At 36.7% G+C, this 27,989-nt stretch overlaps 1 protein-coding gene across 3 annotated transcripts in view; it reads left to right on the top strand.

Moving 5' to 3' along the window:
* The first annotated feature begins 4,722 nt into the window (after window positions 1-4,722).
* The window catches only part of LOC106664119 (neuronal acetylcholine receptor subunit alpha-7-like), a 505,201-nt gene continuing 481,934 nt past the window's right edge, over window positions 4,723-27,989 (top strand). For all 3 annotated transcript variants that reach the window (XM_024226020.1, XM_024226018.1, XM_024226019.1), the window contains exon 1: window positions 4,723-4,814. In XM_024226020.1, coding sequence (XP_024081788.1) covers window positions 4,763-4,814 — 52 coding nt within the window. In that variant the 5' untranslated portion in view covers window positions 4,723-4,762. The remainder of the gene's footprint in view (window positions 4,815-27,989) is intronic.

Raw genomic sequence — 27,989 nt, 5'->3', positions numbered from 1 at the left:
CTATAAGAACCATCATTAAAGTCGACGATATATTGAGACTCTATTTATTTGGTCTAAAATAATATTTATGAAGGGGCAATTAACAGAGACAAAAATTAAATCAATATACACCTGAAATATGGAACTGTCTGATTTTCCTAATTTTTGCATTTGGTTAATTAACCTATGTTACCACGTGATTCTTCTCTTTTAGCAAGTTATAATAGAAAGAGGACTTTGATTTAAGCATTCCCTCTTGAAACAGCCGGCTTGAAAACAATGAATGCCATATAAAATAATTCATCTTAAACGCACATTTGTAAAAACGTCACGCTCTACCTTGGCCCAATTATTTATCCACTGCACAGGCCTATCCAAACAATCGCCTCCTCGCATTTCTAATGATCGCAACTCACTTAAAAAAAGAGTTAATTATGTAATATATTCTCAGCGTTAGAAAACAAGAAATATTGCTTCGTAGTTGTGAACGTTACGGACCCGGTGTACTTTTCAAGTTAATAAAGAAGTTCTGAAGCCTCTCGGATCCGCCGGTTTAAAGTGAGAATCGGCACAGATTTTTCAAGTATCAACCCAATCACAGTAGGCGTTCCGCAAGGGACCGACGACCAACCCTCTTTACAATCTATACTGCTGATATACACATTTTGATACACAAATACGAGGGGAAGACTGCTCTGAGATGGACAGACCAGTTTCTTCATTTCTTTGGCTGCATCCGGTTATGGTGTTTGTGAACGTAGATTTTGACATGGAATATGACTATGCAGTACGCAGACGGAAGTAAGGAGAATGTCGGTTGTGATGCAAAACGAGATGCGAGGACGATTTCCTGCCCCACAGTTCAATTTGAAGTTTTTATAAAAAAATGTAAAAATTAATATGTTCCCGAAGTTTTGAATTTACTGATAAACCACGGAAGCTAGGAAAGCATCTAAAAAAACATTTTATTCATCCTCAAATTTTCTAAAAAATGTGACAACAGGCTGAGAAAATATGCATTTCCAAAGTTGGTCGTGTTTTATTACAAAAACCAGGTGGTCGGTTTTTTTTTCTGATGGACAGTGTACATCCAAAGAGTGGGACGTTTCTAAGTTAACGTTAACGCCGTTTTTAGCGGTCCAGGAGCTAATTGAGCTCAAGTCTTCTTCAATTCTTAGAATTGTTGCTTACAAGTGGAGGTGGTTAGGAAAGGTAAATATGGGAGTCAACTGCATAAATATGATGGCAGGAATAGTTTATGGATTTATGGAGGAGGTGGGAACTGAATCCAAAGACTGGGATAGGAATAGGGATAAGGATAAGTAGATAGACCTCGACCCAAGTAGATCTATTGTGTTCCTTTTTTTTATAACTCACTGGCCAGCTTCAGGTTGTTATTCAGGCCAGCAGCTCGTTAGTGCAGGATCTTGCTTGTGGCTTTCCTGTCCTAGTTGCAAGAATCTGCACCTACATAGACCTATATAAAATGTGATCTGCGGTCTCCTCCTCTTTCTGGCAATATCTGCACAGTGTTTCTCCTAGCCTGTACTTCTATCTGGTGCATGTGCTTTTTAGGTGGCAGTACCCTGTCAGGAGTCCAACCAGAATCCTGGTTCGGTTGCGGTTACCTTCTTGTAATTCCTTTGTAAGTTTTGCGGATTGTCTCTTCTCGAGCCTCATGCCTGTGGTATTATTCCACCGCGTTTTGGTCTTGTTTATAAATTTATGGAGGAGATGGGAACTGGATCCAAAGAAGTTAAGAAGGGTAAATTTAGGAGTCATCTGCGTGAAGGGTTGTTGATAAATTTGTCTGTTGTCGGTCATTTGTCTTTTGAAGTACACATCCTCAGAGTTCGTAAGTTTAAATAAAATCTTACGTATCTGTGCCAAATCGGTTCGAGTTTACGGGTTGTATATTATAAGCCACCAACATTTAAACGTTAAAAAAAACATAAATACTGGATTGCGAGTTATTTTATTTCAATACCGACGGAACGGAAATTTGGCGAGAACATGTTGAAAAGCGGCGACCCCCGTTTTGAAACCAATTAAGAAGGGGAAGAAATCTTTTCAAAAAGTTGAAGAGGAGAAGGGCAAAGGAGTAAAAGCAATCTTAAGAAGAAGCGGAATGATCAGTGAGAAGGTAGTGTTGTGAAAAACTTCCGCCCTCGCATCCGCCACATTTACTCTAGCCAGAAAAGAAATATTGCGAGGTGTTCGGTCAGAAACGAACCATTGGAAAGAAGGTAACTTTTGCCCGTCTCGACAAACTAGTTTTAACCCTTTCATCAATAACCGAAGGGTAAACTATTTCTATAATGATCGTTTGAACTACTGGAGTGAAAAGGGGTAATTATATTTCATCAGAATTATTCATCGTCAGTTTACACAATATAAGACCATATTTCCGCGTTTGGGCCAGGAGCTTCCGATCGTCGATTGTATTGCTAATCTCATGGGTTACAAGTTCCAACCGTGCGTCTTCGATCCCGTCATGCTCGGATAATTTTCAGTAGTTGTGATTTGGAGCGAGATAATAAGACACACTGAAGACGGCAAAATCCCGAAACGCGTCTGGCAGACCAATAACCAGACTAACCGACATCTATCCGACGCTTGTGGACAATCAGATTCACGTTACCCTTTTTTAAATAGTTTATTCTAAAATTTTATTATGGTACGTTTTACTAAAAGCTGTACTTAAGTTGTACATCAAATCCCAAAAGCTGAAAAGCCTACTTTTCTCCCACATTGTACTCCCCTGGATACCGTTTGTCCTTTTGAATCGTTCCCAAGTAGTCTCAATCCAAAATAAGTCCCATCTGCTCTCAAATTTACCTTCCCTAACCACTTTCTTACTTGCAAGCTGCAATTGTATGAATTTAGGTCTTGTGGCCTCTGAAAATGGGCTAACTTGACTTAGAAAAGTCCCAGTCTTCGGATCCAGTTCCACTTTTCTCCGTTTACAATGAACGCCCGTTTAATTGTACGCTATTCTGTCCCACGCCAAGAACCTTGCAGTGTCACTTGATCAGACTTTTTTTGAAGTATCGTTATCTTCTTAGATTTCCGATGCTGCTATTCCACTCTCCATCAGTACGCGTACACTTACACATACACGTAATATACTATACTTTTTGAAGTGATTATACACTTCTTATCGCAGGTAATAATTCCTTGGCTCTTTCTTCTTCCCATTCCTTGTCTCACCTTCAGATCCTCTGTATACTCCCGTCAAACTTAGTTCCGCTCTTCAGATCTTCCTTCCACATCAGAATCCAACGTGCGGAATTCCCTTCTTCACTTTATCCGTTCGATTCTCCATGGAGCCTTCCTCTGCTGCTGACCCCAAGTACGGACCCCAGAAATGGAACACTTCTGCGTAAGTTTGCCGCCATTCAATTTATTCGATTTCCTAACGTTTTTTTCCAGATATTTGGCCTCTTAGTCTTAGTTGCTGTTATGATGGGTACAATGGGTTGTTGATAGAGTGTATGGAAATCGTATATAAATTTAATAATATATCATCGATGGAAGAAATGTTCGTTTTATTCTGAAGACTCGCTAGATCGTAGAGTCAGTTTAAATGGAGCTGCTAGGACGTCCATTGATTGTTGGAGTCATGCCACAATCTACGCAAACAAGGCGGCCGTACACCGAAGGTGGTTCCAGACATACGGGATTCGTCGAAGACCAGCAAATATTCGCCGAATCCCGACTAGTCGGGATGAGTGCTCGGTTATTCGTCGAGCAACAATATTTGGTACTCGCCATGATCTGCTAATTTTCAGTTTCCTTGACCGCTTCAAGTGCACAAATATTTGTGAAGTAGCCGAACTCAAAGCATCCAGACATTCGGGAATCAACTGTATTGTTCGGATATCAACTGTAATCATCAGTCAACACTGCTATTTATTTTTCAATCTTAAACGATTCCTAACTAGTGTAAATGTATTAACGAAAGAACGTCATAGCGTTGATTTTGTCGGGAAATGGACTGGCCCAACATAAGTCTTGTAGTTGCTCGAGTTATACCAACCTGAACCAATAATTTGTAACGCTTCTCTTCCGAATCACAAAAATAGGATCGAGGTTTACGATGCTGGAAAAGGATCGAAAATAAGATGGGGCAACGGTACTGTATGATTGATTTGTGACTGAGTTTGTAGCCACTACTCCGTAACCGCAGCTGCAGCAATGACACTGTTGTCCATCACGATTGGTAGTTCGTGGACTACTCGCACGACACTTGGCAAATACGTATTCGCTGTTTCCGCATAAACTGGCTGGTTGTACGAACCCCGTGTGTATATGCAGTCACGCGCTATTTGGCGAATGCCAAGGCGGGCATCTTGAGACTTGGCAAACGTTCTGCACCGATCGGCATTCGGGAATACCGCATATCTGGAGCCACCTTTATATGACGAGCGGCAAAAACAAAGTCGACCGAAAAGACTTCTTTAGTCGAAAAGTCTAAGGACAAAGGAATCAAACAGGAGCCGCTCTTTCGCCATGAGCGAACAACACAAATCAGAAAATCAGTTCATTATCAAATACCGGCATAACCACGTGTGTTAGACTAAAAGGCCAAAGTTCAAAATAAAATAAAGAAAAGACCAAAAACAAATTCAGGGTTGAAAAAGCGCGTGGGAGACAAGTTACAATGAAAGTGGTGGGGCGAAAGGGTTGGTAGCGCCGGTCGGGGGTGACTTGCGGCTGGTGGGGGTAGAAGAAGAGGGCAGTCTCCAGGCTGAGGTATTAGCGGTATGACGCCTTCTTAGCCATGACACCCCACACACTAGTTATCGCTTTAGCATTAGCTTTACTTCCACAAGGTAAGATTTTCTACATCTTTTTACCTTTGTTTTTACTCCAAGCCAGTCAGGTTTGTCGATTTGAACCGTTTATCCTTATCTCATCCGCGACTTCATTTTCAATTATTCTCTTTTATTATAAATATTATTGTGTTAGTTGGTAATTAGGTGAATATTAGTGATATAAACTATTTCTAAGAACGCCAGGTGTGTAAAAACAAAATATGTAAAAATTTTCTGGTACATATTACTTTGTTTTTGAGCACATCTGATATGTAACAACATAATTTGTTGTATAAATGTTTGTTATTTCATCGATCTTTTGTTTTCTGAAATCGTACCACAAAAGAAAGCAATATGAAATTAACGATTTTATCATATTCGAAGAAGAAAAAAAAGAAGAAAAAATCAACTAGATGATGATATTCTCGTATGTCTATTGGTTGTGAGATTTACATATTTTCGCTGTCAAAATTGTCCTACCTTTTAGTCTTATGAGTTGAAAGCGATACGTTTTCTGTGTAGAAGACTGTAGAAATTATCGATAAACTTGATTTTGGTTCAAAATTTGAAGTCTGGCTAGGCTGTTGGGAGGGCGAAAGTGAATACGCCAGCGACTCCCCTCTGGCACTGTGTTCGCCCGGTTTAATTAGATATTAGGAGTTATTCTGGCCGACAATTTCCCACCCTGTGTTATTAGTTACCGAATCATTAATTTAAGTGTTATTGCCAATTATTCTGGGCCTTCTACTCTCGAGGATCGGTAACACGGGGGATTCCGCTCGTTTGAATAAACGATTGTGTCGCTGGTCGTATCGGATTTCCTCGGCGGAACGTCTTCAACGGATCTCCAGTTGCCGAATTAATGCGGTGTCTCTTACATCCGTCGGAAAAGCGGAAGAGACTCAATTTCCTCGCGAGCGGCGACAGAACGAAAATCTCTTGGCACAGCGCTACTGAAACGTGCGTCTGTATCTCCGTTTGTCCCGAACAATCATTCGTCAAAATACATTTAAAATAAACAAAATATTAAAAAAAAAAAAAAATTGTTCGTTATTTCAGAAGGCCGAGGCATGCGCCATTTATACCGGCTCAAAAACTGGGTTAACCAAACATTCCGTTAAAACTATGAAAATGAATTTCGACCATTTAACTATATTTGTCCTATTTCTTTTAGGCCTAGTAATTTAGCTCAAAGGTTTCGCGATAATTTCACTCTGGTAGATTTTTGTCGAATTTGAACAACCATTTTTCGGGTAAGTGTCCGTTTCCTCACATTTCGATTCGTTTAAAACCTTCAAACTTGCATTATATAAAAATAATGAAAATTAAACAATCTCTTCGTGATGAATGTTCATCTTGTTCCGAATCCGCTATTCAAAATGATCCGATCATGACATGATCATGGCCGAGGATGCACAGCCGGTCCAAACTCCCAACCTAGCAACAATCGGTAATTCTTCGACTCAAAAGGTGAGGCCGTTTTTCAATAAAAAAAAAAAATTAAACCACAACGGTTTACGCACAAAATAAAACTATTCTCATGAGATTCTAAGCTTTACAAGTGGTTTAGAAAATTTTTTGAAAGTTGCGAACCAAGGGTTCTTGTCTATCATGTTAGACGAACTTGCAACTTGCCTTATGTATTAAAAACCACGCTGGAGGCGAAAAACGATTTTTTTAAAATAAAAAAAGGTGTAAAATTTCTGCCTAGCTTCGTTGTTTTCCGAATCCAGTGCGAATTAGAAAAACGTTTCTCCTAAGAAATACACTTTTTCAACTTTCGGTACACTTTTCTTCAAAACTAGTCATCATATTGAAAAGATCCTCTTTTTTATAAGTAGATCAAAAATAGGCGAACAGTTTTAGGGAGATTTGGTTTTAAAAATTACACTGGAGGCGAAAATTGTATTTTTTGTATAAAAAATTGTATAACATTTTCCGACTGGCTTTAGGGTCTGCTAGATGCCAGATAGGTACAGCTTTTTTAACTCCAAAATTATTAATTAAACTACAACCTTTTGCGCACAGAATAAAACTGATCCCATGCGCTTTCGAACTTTAGAAGTGCTTTAAATAATTTTTTAAAAGTGGAGAATCAAGTCTTCTTGTGTATTTTGCGTTAATAAACTTTAAAGTTGCTATCCCTTACGTTTTTTTTTTGTTTTTTTTTTAAAACCATGCGTTTTATGCACATTTTTTGGTTAAAAACTAACAAAATCATCCATTCTCTCCCGAAGGAGAAATCGGTTTGTAGGTTTGTAGGGCGCAAATTGAGTTGTAACGCGAAAAAATCGACGCTGATCAGAAAATCCCTTCTCCTCGAAAATTATATTTTTTCAACTTTCGGTACACTTTTCTTCAAAACTAGCCATATTGAAATATTTTTTTTTTAAATTTTTTAGAGCAATAATTGGCAAATAAACTTATCGCGCGATGGAGCGGAGAAATGTATTGCTTTTGTATCAAGAAACGTGTAAACGTTCGGTCTATTTGGCTCGATTTTTTGGGTCTGCCAGACACGTGGTAACGTTCGTTTCAAAAAATATTACTTTTTCCACAAAAAAATGAAACTGATTCTATGAGATTACGATTTCAGAAGTGGTTTAAATAATTTTTTGAATGTTGCAAATAAAGCGTTGTATCTTTTGAAAAGTTATACATTTTCACCTTTCTGTACATATTTCTCCATAACTCATATCGAAATGATCTTTCTTAATTTTGTAGTGTGGTAATATATGCAAACAATCTTAACACCTCATTTTGCTTAAACTATAATATTTTACATGCAGAATGAAACTAGTTCTATGAAATTCCGACCTTTAAAAGGTTTTTAAATAAATTTTTGAAAGTTGAGAATCGAGTGTTCGTATGCATCTTCTCTTGACATCCCTCATATTTTTTTAACGACTATCCTTTTTTACATATATTCTTTTATTAAAGAAAACCTATCTTTCCATCTAAAAAATCATCTATTAACTCCCTAGCGCTAGAAGATTTGTTTTAATGGCGTAAATTGATCAGCAAAGGGAAAAATTTGACTTCGCAATCGTATCTATTGAAAGAAAAATTGTACTTTATCACCTTTCGGTACATATTTCTGCAAAACTCTTTATCATATCGAAACGATCATTTTTTCATCTTGTAGACTTGTATATTCAAACAATTTTTGACGAGCTAGGTTGTTAAAAACACGCGGAGTACTAAATACTGTAATATTTGTATTAAATAAAAAGTATCAAGTTTCGGTTCTGTCAGACTTCTCGCCATGTCAAAGCAGTAGACTAAAATGACTGAATACGACGAAACAAGTTCATCACTTTCAAGAGGAATGAAATACAGGGAAAAAGTCACTCTTTTAAGAGATGTAGCGACTGTTTTTGAATCCAAATTGTTTAAATTAAATGATAACCTTTTACACACAGAAATAACGTGATTCTATGAGATTCAGAGATTTAGAAGTGATTTAATAATTTTTCGAAAGTTCTAAATCATGTGTTCTGGTCTCTCCTGCTCTGACGAACTTGCAACTTGGCATCCGTTGTTTTAAAAAACCCTCTTATTTTATACATGGTCGATGACCAAAACTACCTTCCCTATTAAAAAGCCTTAAAAAAATGCAAATAAATCGTACTTCTACGGAAAAATACGACTTTGACCAAAAAATCTCTTGCTTTTTCTGAAAAATTGTCGTTTTTGTACCTTTTGGTACACTTTTCTTTTAAAAAAATAATAAAATAAACGATTTCTTTTTTCTTTTGTAGAATTTAAGTTTTGGGTAAAAAATACTGTAAAATTTTATCGCAACTTCAGGTTGTTGCCAAAAATTAACTAACAATTCGCTGTTTTTAAAAATTCCTACGTTGGAATTCGTAGTATATTAAAAAATAAAACAAACAACGATTTATTGTAATAAGGCAAATAGATATTTTAAGAAAACTGTACTGAAAATTGGCAACGTTTCTTGAACTACTAAATGACTTTGAAAAATGACAGAAATTCGGTCAGATTTTAAAGTTTAGATGAAACCATTTTCTCCCTTTAAAGTGGTTGTTCAAGTAATCAGTGGTCAGATTTGTTAAAAACTTGAAACAATAACGACCAGCTCTCTTGCGTACATTGAATAAATTTCCTCCCATGCTGGCGAAAATAATCACTAAAGAGGGGACATGTGAGTCCCGATATATATTCGATATATCCAAGAAAGCTGGTTGTTATTGTTCTAACTTTTTAACAAACCTGACCACTAGTTTTAAAATTTAGTTATCTAAAAAAATATGTAGACTCTGCTGAAAAGGGATCGAAGAAGAAATTTTTAATTTAATTTATTTATTTGTTACCTATACAGAATACTATACAAATATGTACACATGCATGAAATATCACACTGCACAACACTAGCACTAATGCCAGCACTGCACCGGTAGGACACATGCTTTGAGGAGCCAGCCATTGCTGGCACTCAGTTTATATGATTAGGGATCAAGGAGGTCCCGAGGCCATCGTCGGTTGAGGCGTCGTGGTGGGTTGTCAGGATGGGAATGAGTGGATAGGGCTCGAGCCGTATGGTTAGGCTGGTTTGAAAGGTTGGTATGGAAGGTTTGGAATCTGGACTGGATTAGTTCGTTGGCAAAAGGAATGTTGAGGTCTTTGTGGATAGTGAGGTTAGTGACATAATAGGGTGCTTTAACAATTTGTCTAAGGACTTTCGATTGGAAGGACTGAATGCGCTGGATATTGGAAGGCTTGGCAGTGCCCCACAATTCTACTCCATATGTCCATATTGGTCTTAGTAAAGTCTTGTATAGTGTTAGTTTTGTCTTAATTGTCAAAGTCGATTTCGGTCTTAAAAGTCTTCGTAGTAGTCCAAGTCTTGTATTAAGTTGCTGTTTTTTAAGTCGTGTGTGGGGATTCCACGTCAGTCTGCTGTCGAGATATAGTCCCAGGTATTTGACTTGAGTGGAAACTGGTATCTCTTTGTTGTTGATGTACAATGGAGGGCAAGACTGCTTTTTCAGCGTAAAAGTACACTGAGTGCATTTTTCTTCGTTCAGTCTTGCCCTCCATTTTTTACACCAGTCTTCGATAAGCTCAAGGTGTTCCTGGATGTTGGAGGTAGCTTGGACAGAATTCGAGTTACAGGATAGGATTGCGGTGTCGTCCGCGTAGGTGGTGATAATAGTGTCAGGATGTGTTGGTAGGTCAGCAGTATAAATGACATATAGGACAGGACCAAGGATACTTACCTTGCGGTATACCGTCCTGTGTCTGTTTGACTTCTGAGAATTCATTGCCGCACCTCACTCTGAAACAGCGGTCAGTTAGGTAGGATTTCATTAAAAGGTAATAATGGGAGGGTAGGAAGCGCTTAAGTTTAAAAAGTATGCCTGGATGCCAGACCCTGTCGAAAGCCTGTGCTATGTCTAAGAACGCGCCCAGGCAATACTCTTTTTTTTCTAGGGCCGATGAGATGGTGTCGACTACTCTGAAGCATTGTTGGATATTATCGAAATTAAAGAAATAACATTCATCTAGTAGAAGTAGGGTCAAACAGAAAAATCGAAAAGTGTAGTTTTATTTAAATTTTGTTATTTGGAATTTTGATATACCGCAATGCGCATTTCAAACATTTCAAAGTCGGGAAAATGATTAAAAAAACATGCAGTCAGTGGAGGCAAACTGGAGGCATCGTTAATATCGGTAGCCCTATAAGTCGATAACGCAGTACAGGGTGGGAAAAAATTGCCTTTCGATTCGAGATTTTACTTGGTTTCTTAAATTTATTCCGCTGTCCTGGTAGAATGAACCCTCGCAGTTGATCTTTTTGGGATTTTCACGTTGATTTTGTCTCATTTTGAACCCTAGTTCTAGACTCTAAGAGAGACATATTTAGAAAATTAACTTATATTTTATTTTGAGGTTCTTAATAATAAATTTTAACAAAATCTTTATCCGTGTTAGTCTATATGAATCCAGTAGTACTTCGTGGTTCTGACTTGAGAATAGGAGTAGTGAACGACTTCAGTTTGGTTTTGGCATGTGTCTTCGCTTTTTTGTCAACGTCAGATCGTTTTTTCCCCAGCCAAGTAACTAATCGTTCAGTGAGCTTATGAAGCCACATAAATCTAGCCTTTTGACATTATTCTGAAACTATGCCCATATGTGTATTCTGTGCTTTAAGCCCTTTAATAATTTGATAAAGGTTTGCTTTCGAATTAAGCTTGAGGACTTTCCAATTAAATGATGGTCTTCCTCAGGGGTGATTTTCCAATTCCAACTGTCCAGACTAAAACATTGCATATCTCCAACGCCATGTTGTTTATTTCGTCCTGAGCTGACCTAGTTTAAAATCATGGAAGAACAGTGAGAAATGTTCAATTTAATTTTGTCATAAAGGAGGTCTTAATGTCCTAATATTCGTTGGATGTCGCGGAGTATGGGTCAAAACTACTTTACAATACTTTTTATTACACTATTTTCAATTCAGAATTTATGGGTTATGCCGGCATTCGAACACAGAACCTTTAGCGTGGCAAATACTACAAAGAATACATCTGTGCAATTTTGACAGTAATAGAAAGGCGGATTTCACGTGAAACAACCCAGAATTTAACGCTTGGGCTAAAGCAAATTATAATTGTAAAAGATTCTTGATCGAAAGGAACCGAGTTGTTGAAGAAGGAACGTTCTACGAGGAATGAGGTCAAACAATATGTTTGGCCAGAAATGAGGAAACACTACATGTCGGCAATTGGAAGGAAACTTTACTCTCTGCTCACGTCAGGTTGCTTTATTGCCGGGTGTATCAAGTTAAATGAAAATCCACCATGGCAATTGATAAAAGTTCACGGTTTTTATAAGCACTAATATTCATTTCTCGACTCGGTGCATAATGCTTGATTTTATAGGCAATCTCAGGCCTAGGGCAATGCCTCAAAATAGAACAAACTTGCTCTGTATATCGCTTTTAGCTTATTGGATTTAAATTTTATTTATATTGCACCTTAATAAATAATTAAAAGATGTGTTATAAATCTCAAGAAATTCCTGTCAGGAAGGCTAACTACTTTTTGGATTGGACCATTTTACAATACTTTTTCAAACTCGATCTCTAAAACAATAGTTTTCAAATCACGTACGCCAAGATAAAACTGTAAATCCTAGTAATGACTGAGATTTCTCTCTAATCTTTTCATTACCCGTGTCGAATCCGATACATGAAGGGGAAGAAAGAACGCAGGGAAGTCATCTTTTTTTGTTTAATCATCTCTTGTCCGATTAGTATCATAAACTGCATTATAAAATTCAATATCGCCCCGCGTGTAGCTAGTTTCAAAGTGAAGCAAGGAGGAAAGTTCGAAGTGCTAGATCATCTTCAGTCATCTCATAGGGTGTCGTTGCACACCTTGCTCGCTTCGATATTTGGATGTGCTTGGAGACGTGATTTTAGAGTATATTCCGTGACCTCAATAAAGATGCCCGATTAAGGAAGAAATTTTTGTAGGGTTAGGTCATCTTCAGTTGTTTCACGGGATAACGTTGTTGAACGTTGCCATCTTCGATATTTAATGTCCTTGATGGCGCGATATTTAGGCATATTCCACGACGTCAGTAAAGATGCCCGATCAAGTTAGAAAGTTCGTAGGGTTAGGTCATCTTCAGTCGTTTCACAGGATGTCGTCGTGAACGTTGCCAGCTTCGATATTTGGATGGCCTTGAAGGCGCGATTTTTGGGCATATTCCACGAACTCAGTAAGTTGCCCGATCTAGGAAGGAAATTCGAGAAAATGTTTTTTTTCTTCTGGTCAGAACACTGATAATATATCCAGTAGTGCCCCCGGAGGATACAGTTTAAGATAAACCTGTCTCGAGCCCATCGTCGTTTAAGGCAACGTGGCTGGTTCTCATGATTGGTAAGTGTAGATAAGGCTTGGCCAATAGGGTTAGAGTGGATCGAAAGCTTGGTATGGACCATTTTTAATCTGCATCGGATACGGTAGTTAATAAAAGGAATGTTGAGATTGCTGTGGAAAGTTAGTAAAAAGCTTTCATTGTAAGGATTGGATGCGCTTGATATCGGATGGCCAGGTGGAACTCCACAGTTGTTGTGTATGTTCAAAGTATTCGCAGGAATGTTCTGTAAACAGTTCGGATTTAACGGGCAAAACTGATTTCAATCCAAAAAGTCTTTATAGTCTAACAATAAGTTAAATTGTTGCTTCTTAAAGCCAGGAACACCCGATGCTACCCGACGCCTTGCCACATTTTGGTGGGGTGTGCACATCTATCCGACGCAAGCACACGTCGCGTACAATCCACAGCGTTTATCACAATAATCACTATCACAATCGTAACGCATCTTTTGTTCTTAATGCACTATTTTGAGCAAAACCTTGTACAGCCGTGTAATAAATTGTTAGTTAAATTTTATGAGCACAACCATCTAATAACTTGTTTGTTAAACTTAATTGTTTTAAATAAAGTTACTCCTAACCATGTAATTAAACAATGTTTATAAAAACTTATGCATTTTTGATCTCGTTTAATTTGGTTTACATTAAAATAATATGTTGTAATTAACATAACGACCAAATTACATATACGTAGTTTGAAATAAACTACAAAAAATATGAGTGTCCTGTTCTGATGCTACCCGACATTAGAAAATGGTGTAATTTTACGAGCAAAACTATGAAATAAATTGTTAATAAATTTTATGAGCAAAACCGTGTAATAAATTGTTCCAATTTTAGTATATGTACCGCCGAAGCGAGTACAATAAATTGTTAGTTAAATTCATTATATCAAAAAATCGTATTCCGGTGTTTTGATTAATTTTCTAACAAACCATTAAAATTAATTTTTTAAATAAAAACTAATTAATTTTTAATCACAGTTAATTTGGTTTCTATTAAAATAAGTATGTTGTAATTAATATAACAACAATAATACATGTAGTTTGAATAAAAATATGAGTGTCCGGTTCTTTTGTCTTCGACTGTATTCGATGCGACCCGACGAAAACCTGGACAGTGGGGATCGCAGAGCGTCGGGAAGTTAGCGTGGCATAGCATCGGGTAGATGTGCACGGGGGTAATGCAACCTTATGGAAAATCGGAGTTTTGATTTGCGTCGGGTAGCATCGGGTAGCGTCGCATAGCGTAGCATCGGGTAAGTGTGTTTCTGGCTTAAGTCTTGTTTTAGGACTCCACGTCTTTCTGCTGTCTAGTTTCTAAGTATCTAACTTGAGTGGAAGTCAACAGCTCTTTCTTGTTGAAAGATAGTGGACGACAAGATTGCGTTTTCCATATAAATGTAAATTATTCGTTATAGATGTTGCGTAGTGTCAGAATTTTTGTTTCATCCACATGTTGATGTTGAAATGTATAGAAAAGTATGCAGTGTATATGTATATACTGAATGTACATCATGTGGCCGAGAATGCCCCCTTGTGGGACAGTCTGATGTCTGACTATTCGTTGCCACTCTGAAACAACGGCCAGTTAAATTGGTTAAAACACGTGTTAACAACTCTGAAACCTTGCTGGATCGTGGAATATTGACGAAGCCGAATTGGCAAAAAGGTATGATCCTATATGTATCTAGTGTAATAGTAAAGTGTTAAACGTTTTAAAAGTTGTGCAAAAATTTTGGCCATAACAGGAAGAATCTGATGGGTCTTTAGTAGGATTTGTGGTTGGGAGTTTGTGAGCCTTAAGAGTGACAGTAAAAATGAGTGGTACGAAGGATGAAATTGTGGTTAATAATATGACTTTCTGAGGAAGGTCCCGAAGTATAGTTGAGGTTATTAGGACATGTCCAGAGAATCCAGGGGAGTTTATTCATCATCTGCGGTGGATGAGGTGCAACATTAATATTTTATATTAATGTATAATGTCTTTTTTAAAAAATTACAGAAAGGCCTTTTTCTAATAATAGGAGTTATTTGACGTTTTAACCGAGCTAGAAATAAAAAAAAAAATGAGCAGATTACAATAATTTGATCGGATATATTCTTCGCGTGGGAGTTAAGAGGAGGCGAAGAGGCAGGTTTTTTTTGCCGTAATTTATATCCTCCTCCTCGAGCCTGCGATAATCAGTCAATATTATGTGGAACGTTTTGAAGAGAGTTAGAGTAGCCATCCGAGAAAAAGGGGGTAAAATTGACTCGTGCTGTTCCCCGTTCTCCTGTTTCACAACAATGGCCCTGCCTTCAAATAAGTCGCCCTTATCGAACCGGGGACAGGGAAAAAAGTTCCTTTCCCGTTCTCAAGCTTGATTTTTACATAGGAGGTGTTTTTTCTCTTCTTCGTCTTCTAAAATGAAGAACTGGATGAAGCTGGACAAAAAAAATTGTACTATACTTGCGTTTCTTACGTAGATTTTTTAAAACTGATTGATTTTCAAACTAATTATTATAGCTGACTAAATACACTGACAAGCAAAAAATGCCGCCCACTTGTAATATAACTTGATTTGCATATATTTTTATGTATTAACCAAAGTTTCACGTTTTTTAACGTTTAATAATTGAGTCTTTGACTAAAAAAGTAAAAATTGCTAAAGAAAATGAAAAAAAAAGACGGACAGATAATATTTGTTTTAGATTTTTAATTAACATTTCAATATCGTGTATTTCCTCCTCTTTCCTTAATTACATCTCGAAGACGCCTCGGCATCCTTTCTACCATTCTGGAAATGTCTCTTTGCTGGAGGTGAGCCCATTCTTCACGAAGAGGCTTTTCAAGATCGTGAAGTGTATTATTAAGTGACGAACTTGCTCTTATTCGTCTTTTGAGGTTATCTCATAAATGAGTCTGGAGAACGGGCTGGACTGGATGAGACCCTGATGTTATGCTGTTGAAGGTATACTATGCGAGCGACATGTGGACGGGAATTGTCGTGCATTAGAATAGAATTGGCGCTGATTTCATCGAGAGTGGACGACGCATGATTGCCATTGATCCAAAATTTCATCCACATAGCGAGATGCCGTCAAAGACCCACCAAGAACAACAACTAACTCTGTGCGACTCTCCATTGAAATTCCCGCCCACACCATCACTGAACTACGTTGAAAAGGTTGGCTCTGGGAAAAATTACAGGCTTTGTACCTTTCATTTCGCCTTCTCCACACTCTTTCACGCCCGTAGAACAAATATACATTCATCTGTAAAAAGTACAGCAGACCAATCGTCCAAAGACCAATGGCCGTGTTCTCGAGCAAATGCGAACCGTGCAACTCCGTGTGTTCTGGTAAATTCTGGTCCTCTTACGGGGCGAAAAGCCATCAGTCCGTACTGAATTAAACTTCTTCGAGCAATGCGTTCAGAAATTTGGACAGCTGAACTTCCTGGAGCTGATGAATCGCTTGAACAACAGTAAGGAGCCGGTTTCGCAAAATTCTAAAAGTCAAAAAACTGTCATCCTGTTGTTCTATTACCATAGGGTCCTGAATCAAGCGCTCAATTCCAACCTCGGTTAGGTAGTCAACCTCATCACGTGCTTTATGGGGCCTGGCATTATCCTACATTAGCAAGAATCCCTCACTTTCGTGGGAGGGGGGCAAAATTCACATGTTTTTTGTTATGTCTTGTGTAAGTTTAAGATTTTCCTCGCACAACAACCAATTCGATGCGGTCATCCAAGGAAATGCCACCCGAGAACATCAATGACCCACCATGGAATACCAACTGAGAAACCATACAGCATGGGGCGTAACCTTTCTCTTGAATTCTCCATATGAAATTATTCCCATCTGAAGATTTGAGACCAACGCTCACCTGAACTGTAAAGAAAACTCGTCCCCAATGTTTCATTCCAAGTCACATGTTACTGTGCGAATTGAAGCCTGGTATTTTCTGAGATGTAGTTCCACGAGCTGGGTGCTGGGGTCTGAGGTTATTTTCATCGAGCCTTCTTTTTACAGTCCTGTAACATTTCGCACTTTTCTTATCAGACTTCTTATCTCATTTCCAGTAATGCTGCCGTTTCGAACAGCCTGATGACGGATAAATCTATCGTCTCTCTGGTTTGTACATTTAGGTCGACCCTGTCCAGGCCTTCAAGTGTGAAGCCTTGTTTATCTACAGCGCCGAAGAACCTTTCCTATTGTACAGTGACATACTTCTATTGGGAGATTCATTCGAGAGTGATTTACATCCAGTCTCCTGGCGACTTCGCGCTGGCGATCCTCATATCGCCTTTCTCTAATAATGTTATGACCCTGTCACTGTCATCTTCACTTAAATGCGTGACTGGAGCCGTTGAAAAAGTTTGATGAATAAAAATAACATTAAAAAAATCAATGAAGGAAAAAGATTAACTGAAAGCGACCTTTAGGCTGGCAGAATGAAAGGGCATAATACTACCCCCTGCCAATGGGATTAAATCAGTCCAGAAATAAATAAAGAATGTAAAAAAAATCATTATTTACTGTTTTTTAATAGGATACCTCCTAACTACCGTTAACTAATGTAGAAGGGATTTAATTTTAAACTAAATAAATTGAGTGCTCCGTTGAATTTGTCCATCAGTGTAGATTATAAAAACTTCAATCATCGTAAATGGAGTTGAATGCCGCAAAAATAGATTTTCTAAGTCGCTCCGTCGCGAAAAATCGGAAAAGAAGATTTTTTTCATTACTTATGCATTTTTCATCAAAAGCGAGGTCTTTTTTTAAATCTAAGTTAAATTTTCTAAAGAACAAAGTATCTTGTTAACCCTTTCAGTCCAAGTGATAACCGTTACCACTACACAAACCTATAAAATTTAAACATAAGAAACTTCGGAAAATTTCTAAAATTGATTACGCCGTGTGGAAACCTCAAAGAGATGGGAAAATTTTGTTGAAAACCTGCTCCATTTAATAAGCTTTCGCAAGGTAACCATTGCATGATTGGTACATAATTTTTTCGACGAGTAGGGTATATCAAATCCTCAAAAAAAAAAAACATATTTCATCAATTTATCATCATTTATCATGGGAACATCAAGGTTTTAACCCAAGGGGGAACTAGCAGTTTTCGGATGGAATACGTGCTAGGAAGTACATGATTTTTTCGACGTGTATGGTAGATCAAAACCCTCCAGAAAAGCGGGCATAAAGTTCATTTATGATTCATTTATCAGGCCAAATATATTATAAAATTTCAATATTCTTTCAACCTTCTTTTCTCCTATCCGGGCCTTCTTAGAGTTCAATCAGAATCCTGGTTCTGTTGCGGTTACCTTCCAGTAATTTGTTTGTAAGTCTTGCAGATGGCCCTTTAATAAATCCGCGTTCCTCATTCCTGGGGTATTGTTCCACCAGGTTTTGGACTCATTAAGGATGCATTTTTGGACTTTTTTGTGGCTGGATACTAGGCCACAGTAGGTTTCGAGGCCTAGAGAATTCATATTGTCTCCTTTTTTGGCCAACGTGTCCACTTTATCATTTCCCCTATGTCCCGATTGTCCACGTACCCATGCCAGAGTCGTCTCTGGGATAGGGGTTGAAAGAGGCGGCCACATGGCATTCTGCACCTCGACCTATTGTGCTCCGGTGTTTCTGACTTCTGCCAGGGCTTCCATACAATTCCATGCGCTTTTTACTTTTATCTGTCATGAATAGGATATGTTTTAAATTTTTGGCAGAAAGCTCCTAATTTCAAACTTCTCAATTTACAAACTTATTTATTTATTTTTTAAATTTTCCATTCTTTACAATCCAATTTGATCTTAAAAATAATTATTAACGACTCGCTTGCCTGGAAAAGGGGAATCTTAATTGTTAATGGCAGTGTTTGTTTCTCCTCCCAGAGGAAATATACTCCTAAGGACAATTTTTAAGAAGAATATAGTACGTTCTTGTTAAAAACCAACCCTACAAGTACTAATATTTAATCAGAAACCCCCAACAGTAAGCTGTAGAAGAGAAAAAAAATAACAGCACAAAAGTTGATTTAATTAAGGTACACGTTTTCGTTTCTACAAAAAAAAGAATCACCCTTTTGATAATTATATGTCGGTGTACTTATGGAAAACATCATAAAGGATGCCGAGGATCGTCGTAAGGTTAAGAGTTTTCTTTCTTAATTAGTGGATTTAATTAAACAAAAAAAAAAATGGCCTGAAACATAACATATGCGTCTGGGACACGTTTTAAAATTACAGTTTCGAATGAAGTATTCCCTATGTTAAAACATATTTTAAGCGTTGACCAGAAGATCCCATTTCGAATCTACAATTTAATTAAGCTTAAAAAGTAGGATAAAAGTGGAATTTGTAAAATTGGGCAAAAATATATGAATTAAATATATGATTAAGTTTTTAGTGCCTTTATTGCATAAAATCATGCGAAAAAAATGTCCCGGATAATTACAGAGCTGGCTCTTTTCAACACTTGCACCCAAATTTTCACTTCCACCCTTCGAGAAAGATTGATGCCCTTTCGTAATATCAATAATATAATTTCGGATGAACAATCGTCACGATAGCTCAAGTGGTTAGAGCAGCGGCGAATCGAGCCGAAGGCCGGGGGTTCGAATCCCGCTCGTGACACTGACTTTTTCATTTCAACCAAAACCTTACATTAAAAAAATTATCACCATTGTTGACGGTATTCGCTTGGTATATCTTGTTGAACGTCTGAATTGATGTTTTCAACAATAACTTATTACTTATATGTAAATATGCTACTAAAACAAACATTGTGCATTTAGCATTAAAATTTTTTTTGCAAGATCTTTTGGAATTCAATAATAATCAAAAAATCCTTTTCTATTCTACACACACAATGTATATNTATGTATGTATGTATGTATGCTTGATATTCCATAGTCTGAGAACCCACTACATTGGCAAGCATTTAATTTCGTGCAAATTTCGGAAAAATGTTTGTTTTACTAGATGTCCAAAATTTGTAAAAGGCAAACGACATTTATTATTTTGTACTGGGTGCGTTGAAACTTAAGACTTTTACGTTAAATGTGTAAACTTATAATTTTTTGTCGTTTGTGTTATCTGTTCCTGAACAGTATAAATTGAATTTGGTTTGGTTTTTATTTTAGTTTTATTTCAACACTAGACTAAATGGAAGTTTTCTTGCGCCCAGAAGTCAGTAGCTATTTCTTTAATGTTACATGTTATGTACAAGTGCAAAAAATCATGTTAACTGTTCTATATTATGTTGTATTATGTTAACTTTTTCCTGTATATACATATTTTATAAAAATACAGACCTATCTGTATCCTTCTATCTGTCTATAAATTAAATGAGCTTTAATTTAAGGAGGTCAAAAAGAAAAGATTTTCTGAGAGAAAGGGTGTTTTGTGTATTCTTGGTTGACTTTCTTTATTGGGAAAAAAATCACTCCTTTTCAAGCATAAATTTTACTTTATTTTATTGTCGTTCAATTTGGTAAAATTACTTTAATTAAGAGCTCTGTGCACTTAGGTCAATAGTAAAACGATGACTCTTTTAGTGATCGTGTTCTTTTTTTCTATGTTTGGTCGAAATCGAGAAATAATAGGTCAGATATAAGGAAAAATTTAAACAATTTCCAGTTCAACGTTGGGCAGACGAAACTTTTGCCGCATGTTTTTGTCATTGACGGCGGGGGGGGGGGGTAAATATTTTTTTAAAAAAACATTTGGACAAGAAAGCTAAATTTGGCGGGAGGGCAAAAAGTTATCGAAAGTCAAGTGGATTGGGCATTTTAAATGGGGTGTGAGAGAGTGTGTGTGGGTATGCAAAGCGGGAGCACCCTCTGTTCTGAGGGTGACTGTACTGCAGCCGGTCGATCCCACCCGCACAATCTCTTTCACAAACAATTGTGATTGAATCCTCTGAGCCCAAATATGGAAAGGAACTGCTTCCATTAGAACTGGCGCCCAAGGAGCACCACTAATTTGTACGAAATCGTGGTGCGGAGGTTGGCTTGTGTCGAGCCAGCGCCATCCGACCGCCCCCGCCTTTCCCTCGATGAGTCCTCCCAACTTTAATCCCACCCCTCAGACTTCATCCGCTCGCCGATGCATTTACCTTTGTCTCCAGCCATCATCAGCGCTGGAATCCTCTCCAGCAAAGCCCACACTGCGCCCACCTCCTTTCCCATACCACTCGAACCGGCCGCTACAGCACTATCAAATAATTTATTAATCCTGTCAACCTCCCTCACCGTATCATATAACAATAAAACAAACGAAATAAATTTTCTCATCACAGCTCGTCATATAAGTATGATCATTTCTGAATATACAATACGTCAACAATTAATTCGTTCACTAGTTTTTTGAATTTTCTTTTTTAATTAAAACCTTTTCTATAAAACAAACTAGACGATTCAATAAGTTTCATGTAATTATTTGTTGGATTACCGACTTACATTTTATGTTCGAACGGCCTGCCCAGGTTGAAGGTGAAAAGATTCGCCCTTTTTAACCCTACGGTTCTTATGAGGCACCCATCAAGCTGGAATATCATATTTAATCTTTGTTGCACAAAAACATCATATAGAAAGGTTGTAAATCCTCTCTCAAGAAAATTAGACATTGAGTTTCATTTAAATTATTTCGGTAGAAATAAGGAACAATTATTTCATTTCCGAGAAGTGTAGATGAAACGTTGATTCTGTGAACTCGGTTAGGACAAGGGTTCGCAATTCGGGAGTTTTCCTCCGCCCACATTCGAAAATTACACCGATTCAGTATTCCATTTGTGGTGAACTTTGAAGCAAATGCGCTGTAGAATTTTATCTTCGGGTCTTAAACCGACATTTCCGTAGTGAATATTAGACACCTAATCATAATAATTCCTTTGAACCCCTGGACAAGATATGAGTGATACAGCTTAAAATTAATTATTCGGAGTACATCTCCCATTTTGTTCTTTGAAAAGCCCAAAACCACTCTAGTATTACGGAGTGATTTTCACGAACATAAAATAAAATCTGCAGATCCTTTCAAATTTTTGCTGTCTGTTTGTTGATGAACCATGATTTCCACAGTACCCCGAACACTTATACTGAAAGCAACACTAATAAACTTTTCGATCGGAAATTTCTGGGAGTGCAACTTAGTGCACGACTTTCCATAAAATTATCGTATGACTTTCCATAAAATTATGGTATATATCAACTCATTGTTTATGGGAAAAACGCACCCGTTGGTTCATTTTGACTGGCTTTTTTGCAAAAAGGATGCTAAAATATTTGCGAATGTAACAAAGTACTAATTTAAATATTAATAAGTTACAATAAGTTATATGCCTCCAGGAATTAAAATTCTCTCTTACGCTTGTTTGGACCATAAGGCCAGGTTGTGAAACAATGGTAATAAATCAATTATTACTATTAATAAGAATTAAATTATTATAAAAACAATTTATCATTTTTAGTACAATTGGTACACAATTAATTGTATTTAATAATGAAACAAAATCAGATTTTTTTTCCCTAAACTTCGTTACTTTTGAACGTTTTAAAATAGAACTTCAGCAGTGATTTCAGCATGAAAAATTCTTTGAAATGTGTAGTATTTACTGACCGTTAATTAATTATTATTTAGAGATCGGTCTGGTGTGATATAGGTTTATAAAAACATTTTCTTTATCGTGCCAACGTTTCGATCTTCATTGAGGTCATCTTCAGGGCCAATAATGTACACAATATAGAAATTTTAGGTTTAATGAAAGTATTTGTACTCAGACAAAGTGTGTGTTTTCCGGGTAGATGTGTCACGGCTGTGTGTCTTGTTGAGAGTCTTAGTGAGACATTAATGTTTTATGTTTATATATGTTTGATTTTGAAGGAGCGGGGAAGGAAGTAGGGATAGAAATTTCGATTAGAGAGAAATGTGTGGTGATTAGTGACCGTTAATCGATAATTATTCAGAAATCGTATTGAGTGAGCACTCTCAACACGACACGCAAGAATGGCACAATTACACAGAAGACAAACATTTTGAGCCCTGAAGATGATCTCAATAAAGATCGAAACGTTGGCACGATAAAGAAAATGTTTTTCTGAAACCTATATCACACCAGACCGCATCTCACGATTTCTGAATAATTATCAGAGAGAAAGTTTAAATATTAGATAGAAAAATAAATTTCTACCCCTACTTTGAGTGAGTACAAACACTTTGATTAAACCTAAAATACTATGCACATCATTATACAAATTCTTATTCATACGTTATATGTAATTGTATAAATTAAACAATGTTTATAATCCCTGACCCTGAAGATGGTACCAATAAAGATCGAAACGTTGGCACGATAAAGAAAATTAATTATTCTTTTTATCTAAAGTCTTGGGTGAAATGAAAAAGTTAGTGTCACGAGCGTGATTTGAATCCACGACCTTCGGCTCAATACGCCGCTGCTCTAACCAAATAATCTAGAAAAATAAATTTCGTTAGGAAAATAAAGGTCGTGGGTTCGAATCCTGCTCGTGGCACTAACTTTTTCATCTCAATCAAGACCTTACATAAAAAGAATAATTAATTTAAATAAGTAATTTGGCCAATTAGACCACTAAAAATAAATGGATTAATATAAAGAAAATATTTTTCTCAAAAGCATCTCACGATCTCTAAATAGTCATTCTTTAAAATGATATGCCGGAAGGTATTGGGTCATATTTGTAATTTTAAAGATGTACTAGTCCTTAGCACCAGTTCCCCTAATTGGTAAATTATTATTAAGTCATCTGAATTATTAAACTTAATGGTCTCTATTACTTTTGTTAGATTACATTTTCAGTATATCTTTAAACAGTACCTTTGTATTTTGTAAGTTTGTAAATGTAATCGCTCTTTTGTATGTTTTATGTTCAGCACGAATATACGGCTCTATTTTGTGAGCCCTGAAGATGATCTCAATAAAGATCGAAACGTTTGCACGATAAAGAAAATGTTTTTCTGAAACCTACACACCAGATCGCATTTCATGATCTCCATATAATCATTAATCTATAATGCTCATTTGGGGGGGGGGGGTTGTTAAACGATGTTTTTCGTTTTAGTGGCATCTTGAGCAATTGTTTTTAGGAATATTATTTTCTGATTTACTGTACTGTTTACTTTAAAAAACAAGTATCTCAAGTCAGCTGGACGGTGAAACCCTTGCCAAATACGCTTTGTATATTTACAAATTCAATATAGACACAATCGATCATTTACGGATGCTGATTCTGGCTATTGAGTCACCAGAGAACGCTTCAAAAGGGGGTTGAAACGATCGATTAATTTTTTGAAGCCCAGTCTGCGACCGATAAAAAAACACATTGATTTATTATGTATGAATCTGCTGTCATTCCTATTTCTATTGCACAATACTGCTGTCATAGTAAGTGATCAGTTAGAAGGCGAAAAAGAAGAACTTCTACCTTTTAGGGGTCGAATAAAAAAAAACTGTTACAAACTTATCTCAACATACCATCTCTGGAGCGCGTATTGTTTTTCGGTATCGGATTCAGATGAAAATCGAAAGGGTTGAATCGATTTAGAGTCAATTTATTAACAAGATTTCATTTGTTTGTTTTTCGGACTTGTAAAGAGCAATGTATAAAATTCGCTGCATAAAAAAAATCACATTCGCAGGACAAAAACAAAACACTGATAAATTGTCTTTATTAATTTATTGAATCCTTGAAATAATTCATTTTCGAGTCCATGTCAGACTATGCAAATGTAAAACGATTGATTTGTTTGAACAGATCCTAAACTTAACTTTTTGAGATTTTGAGACCGGTTAACCAAGGAATTCTGTTTGCAACAGGGGATTTTAACTTTTCCACGGGTCCGATTTCACCTGGACAGGTTGACTGGAGTCTATTGTTCGTACGACTCCCTTGTCTTGCGGGTTTAGCCTGTTGCGCTGTTGATCGATACGAGTTCTGGTTAACGCTTCATAAAAAAAGTTTTAAATATTAAAACTATGTTACCAATTAATAATTAATATACGTACATTAATAACACAGGCGCAGATTTGTTTAGTAACGAAGGCTCAGAGTGAAAAACAAGTTATTAACGTTAATAATTTTTAAATCCATTACAGTTCGTTGTCCGATTGACCAATTAACTTTTTCCAATTAATTAATATTTATGAAAGGTATTGGTTGAGATAAAAAAGTCAGTGTCACGAGCGGGATTCGAACCCACGACCTTCGGCTAAATACGCCGCTGCTCTACCACTTGAGCTATCGTGACTTCGATCCACTGAGATACTAACCTCCCATCTCGACTTTTTCATCTCAAGTTGTAGAGCAGCGGCGTATTTAGCCGAAGGTCGTGGGTTCGAATCCCGCTCATGACACTGACTTTTTTATCTCAACCAATACCTTTCATAAATATTAATTAATTGGAAAAAGTTAATAAGTTTTTCTCATTATTTTTAAATGATTGAGAAGTTAAATAATAAAATAAATAAATTAAATTAATTGATACCTCAAGTTCATAGATTGATTGTCTAATAACTTTGGAAACTCTGGGGCATGTAGCGACAGTTCTTATTTGCTCATTTTTGTTATTTTATGTTAAAATATAACAGAAGTAACAAAAACACTCTTGTTTAACAAAAAGCACAAAATGTAGCCATATTTTGAAAAGTCCAGATTGACGATATGTGATAGACGTCACTTGTTTAAATTAAAACGTACCGTTTTGAGTCAACCATTCTTCATGCCTTTGAGTTTCCGACTGGACTGTTCTCACATTTTTCCACAACGCCGTTTCGTCCATTTTGATTCTTTTCACGTGTGTTACGCCTGAGAAGATTGCCCAAAATGTTTGACATTTTTCACACAGGATTTTCATAAACGATTTGTGAAATAAATCAATTTATACGGCCCCTTCTTTGCTGTTGTGTTGCCAACTAACAGAGCTTCCCAGTGAGAAACAGAAAATTTGGTTAGTTACTTTGGAAATTATATTTTTTAACGTCAAAAATGAATTCGATTAAAATTTGACTATATAGCTTTTTTCGTCAATTTAACCCTTTTTAACTTCAAATGAACTTTTTTGAATTTTAAATGACCTTTTTTTAATTTCAAATGAATCCATCCTCTCTCTCCCACTTCTTCTTTTTTCTCCCTCACTCTATTTCACTCTTTCTCTCTTTCCCTTCTCTATTTCTCTCTCACTCTCTCCTCTCTCATATATAATAAATATCTTTAACAATATATTTATCTATTTATACATCGATATATCTGTCTACATCTTTCTCACTCCTTTCTATTTATATTTCTTTCTCTCTGTATTTATCTTTACCTATTGATCAATTCATGGTTTTCGTTAGCTTTTTCACGTGTTCCCTGACTTCCTCTTGGTCTGTCTGTTTCCGAGAATCTCACTATCTCCCATCTTCTCTTTTTACATAATTAGCTGTCCAATCTATCCACCTTTATGTTTTACCTGTCTTTTTCTCTCTCTACCTTTACAGAGTGTATGACTTACTAGTGTATAATATGGTTTTCACAAAAACCACTCAATCTAGAGACAAATTAAGCAGTTTTTTTAACATAAGCTCAACTTTTAAACATTATAATAATTACAGGGTTTTTCAAATGGTAACTAAAATTGTGTGATCCAGGCAAATACGCCCTCGCGAATTCGACCAATGAAAAGGAGATTACGATTTCATCACGTAAACAGTGCGGATATTAAGATCATTGGAGGTCACTTTTGCCATTTGGAGCCGTCAAAATAGCCTTATTTTCCTTCCATGACTTTTCCCCTACAGTCCGTTCCTGACGTCAGATGACTTCCGAGAGTGACATCCCTAAAATACAAGGGTAACTTTAATAGATGATTTGTTTGTTGTGTGGGTAAAGCCGGGAACACACCCGAAGCAACGCCATGCGACGCTACCCGACTCAAATCCAAAGTCCAATTTCCCATAAGATTGTGTTACCCCCGTGCACATCTGCCCGATGCTATGCAACGCTACTCTACCCGACGCTCTGCGATCCCCACTGTCCAGATTTTCGTCGGGTAGCATCGAGTACAGTCAAAGACAAAAGAACTGGACACTCATATTTTTATTCAAACTACATGCATTATTATCGTTATATTAATTTCAACATGCTTATTTTAATAGCAATCAAATTAACTGTGATTAAAAATTAATTAGTTTTTATTTTAAAAAAATGTTAATGGTTTGGTAGAAAATTCATCAAAACACCGGAATACCATGTTTTGATATAATGAATTTAACTAACAATTTATTACACGGTTTTGCTCATAAAATTTAACTAACAATTTATTTCATGGTTTTGCTCATAAAATTACGCAATTTTCATCGAGTTATGTCAGAACAAGGACACTCATATTTTTTGTAGTTTATTTCAAACTAAGCGTATGTAATTTTGTCATTATATTAATTACAACATTCTTATTTTAATATACACCAAATTAACCGAGATCAAAAATTCATTAGTTTTTATTTAAAAAAAATGTTAATGGTTTGGTAGAAAATTCATCAAAACACNATCAAAAATTCATGAGTTTTTATAAAAATTATTTAATTATGATGGTTAGGCAGAAAATGTATCAAAACACCGGAATAACTTTATTTAAAACAAGTTTAACTAACAATTATTAGCTGGTTTTGCTCAAAATAGTGCATTAAGAACAAAAGAGGCGTTGCGATTATGATAGTGTTTATTGTGAGACACGCTGTGTGCTTGGCGTCGCATAGATGTGCACACCCTACCCGAACGTGGCAAGGCGTCGGCTACCATCGGGTTGCGTCGCATAACGTTGCATCGGCTTAATGGTCTTTGGTTCAGACTGCTGGTAAGACCTGGGCGATGAAAGATAGCAAGTTATCTATTTTTCGATTTTTCGAACAAGGGAGGAAAAATATTGAACAACTTCCTTATCTCTTAATGTTGATGATACGAAAAGTTAATAATAACTAAAAAGGTAAATTGTTCAATAGTGAAACCATCCCTAAACAATCAGAGGCAGAGCGTGGAATGAGAATAGCATTCCCCGGCCGGAGAATTCGAAGCTAAACCGGATATGAGAGGCCGAAAAGGTAGAACGGCCAATTAGATCGGATCCCTCTAAGTAATTATTAACGACTTCTTTAATAATTAACATAGGGTTTAATAATGCACGTCCCGCCGTGTTGCTACCGGAGGGAGCCCTCTTAACTAGGGCCTTATAAGTAGTTTAAACCGCCGATTAAAATAAATAATAGTTATTCTG

This window comes from Cimex lectularius, unplaced genomic scaffold (genome assembly GCF_000648675.2).
Source record: "Cimex lectularius strain Harlan isolate CLEC.00 unplaced genomic scaffold, Clec_2.1 scaffold82, whole genome shotgun sequence".
NCBI lineage: Eukaryota > Metazoa > Arthropoda > Insecta > Hemiptera > Cimicidae > Cimex > Cimex lectularius.
The sequence above is the reverse complement of the archived record's forward strand: the minus strand, read 5'-3'. Positions and strand labels throughout refer to the sequence as shown.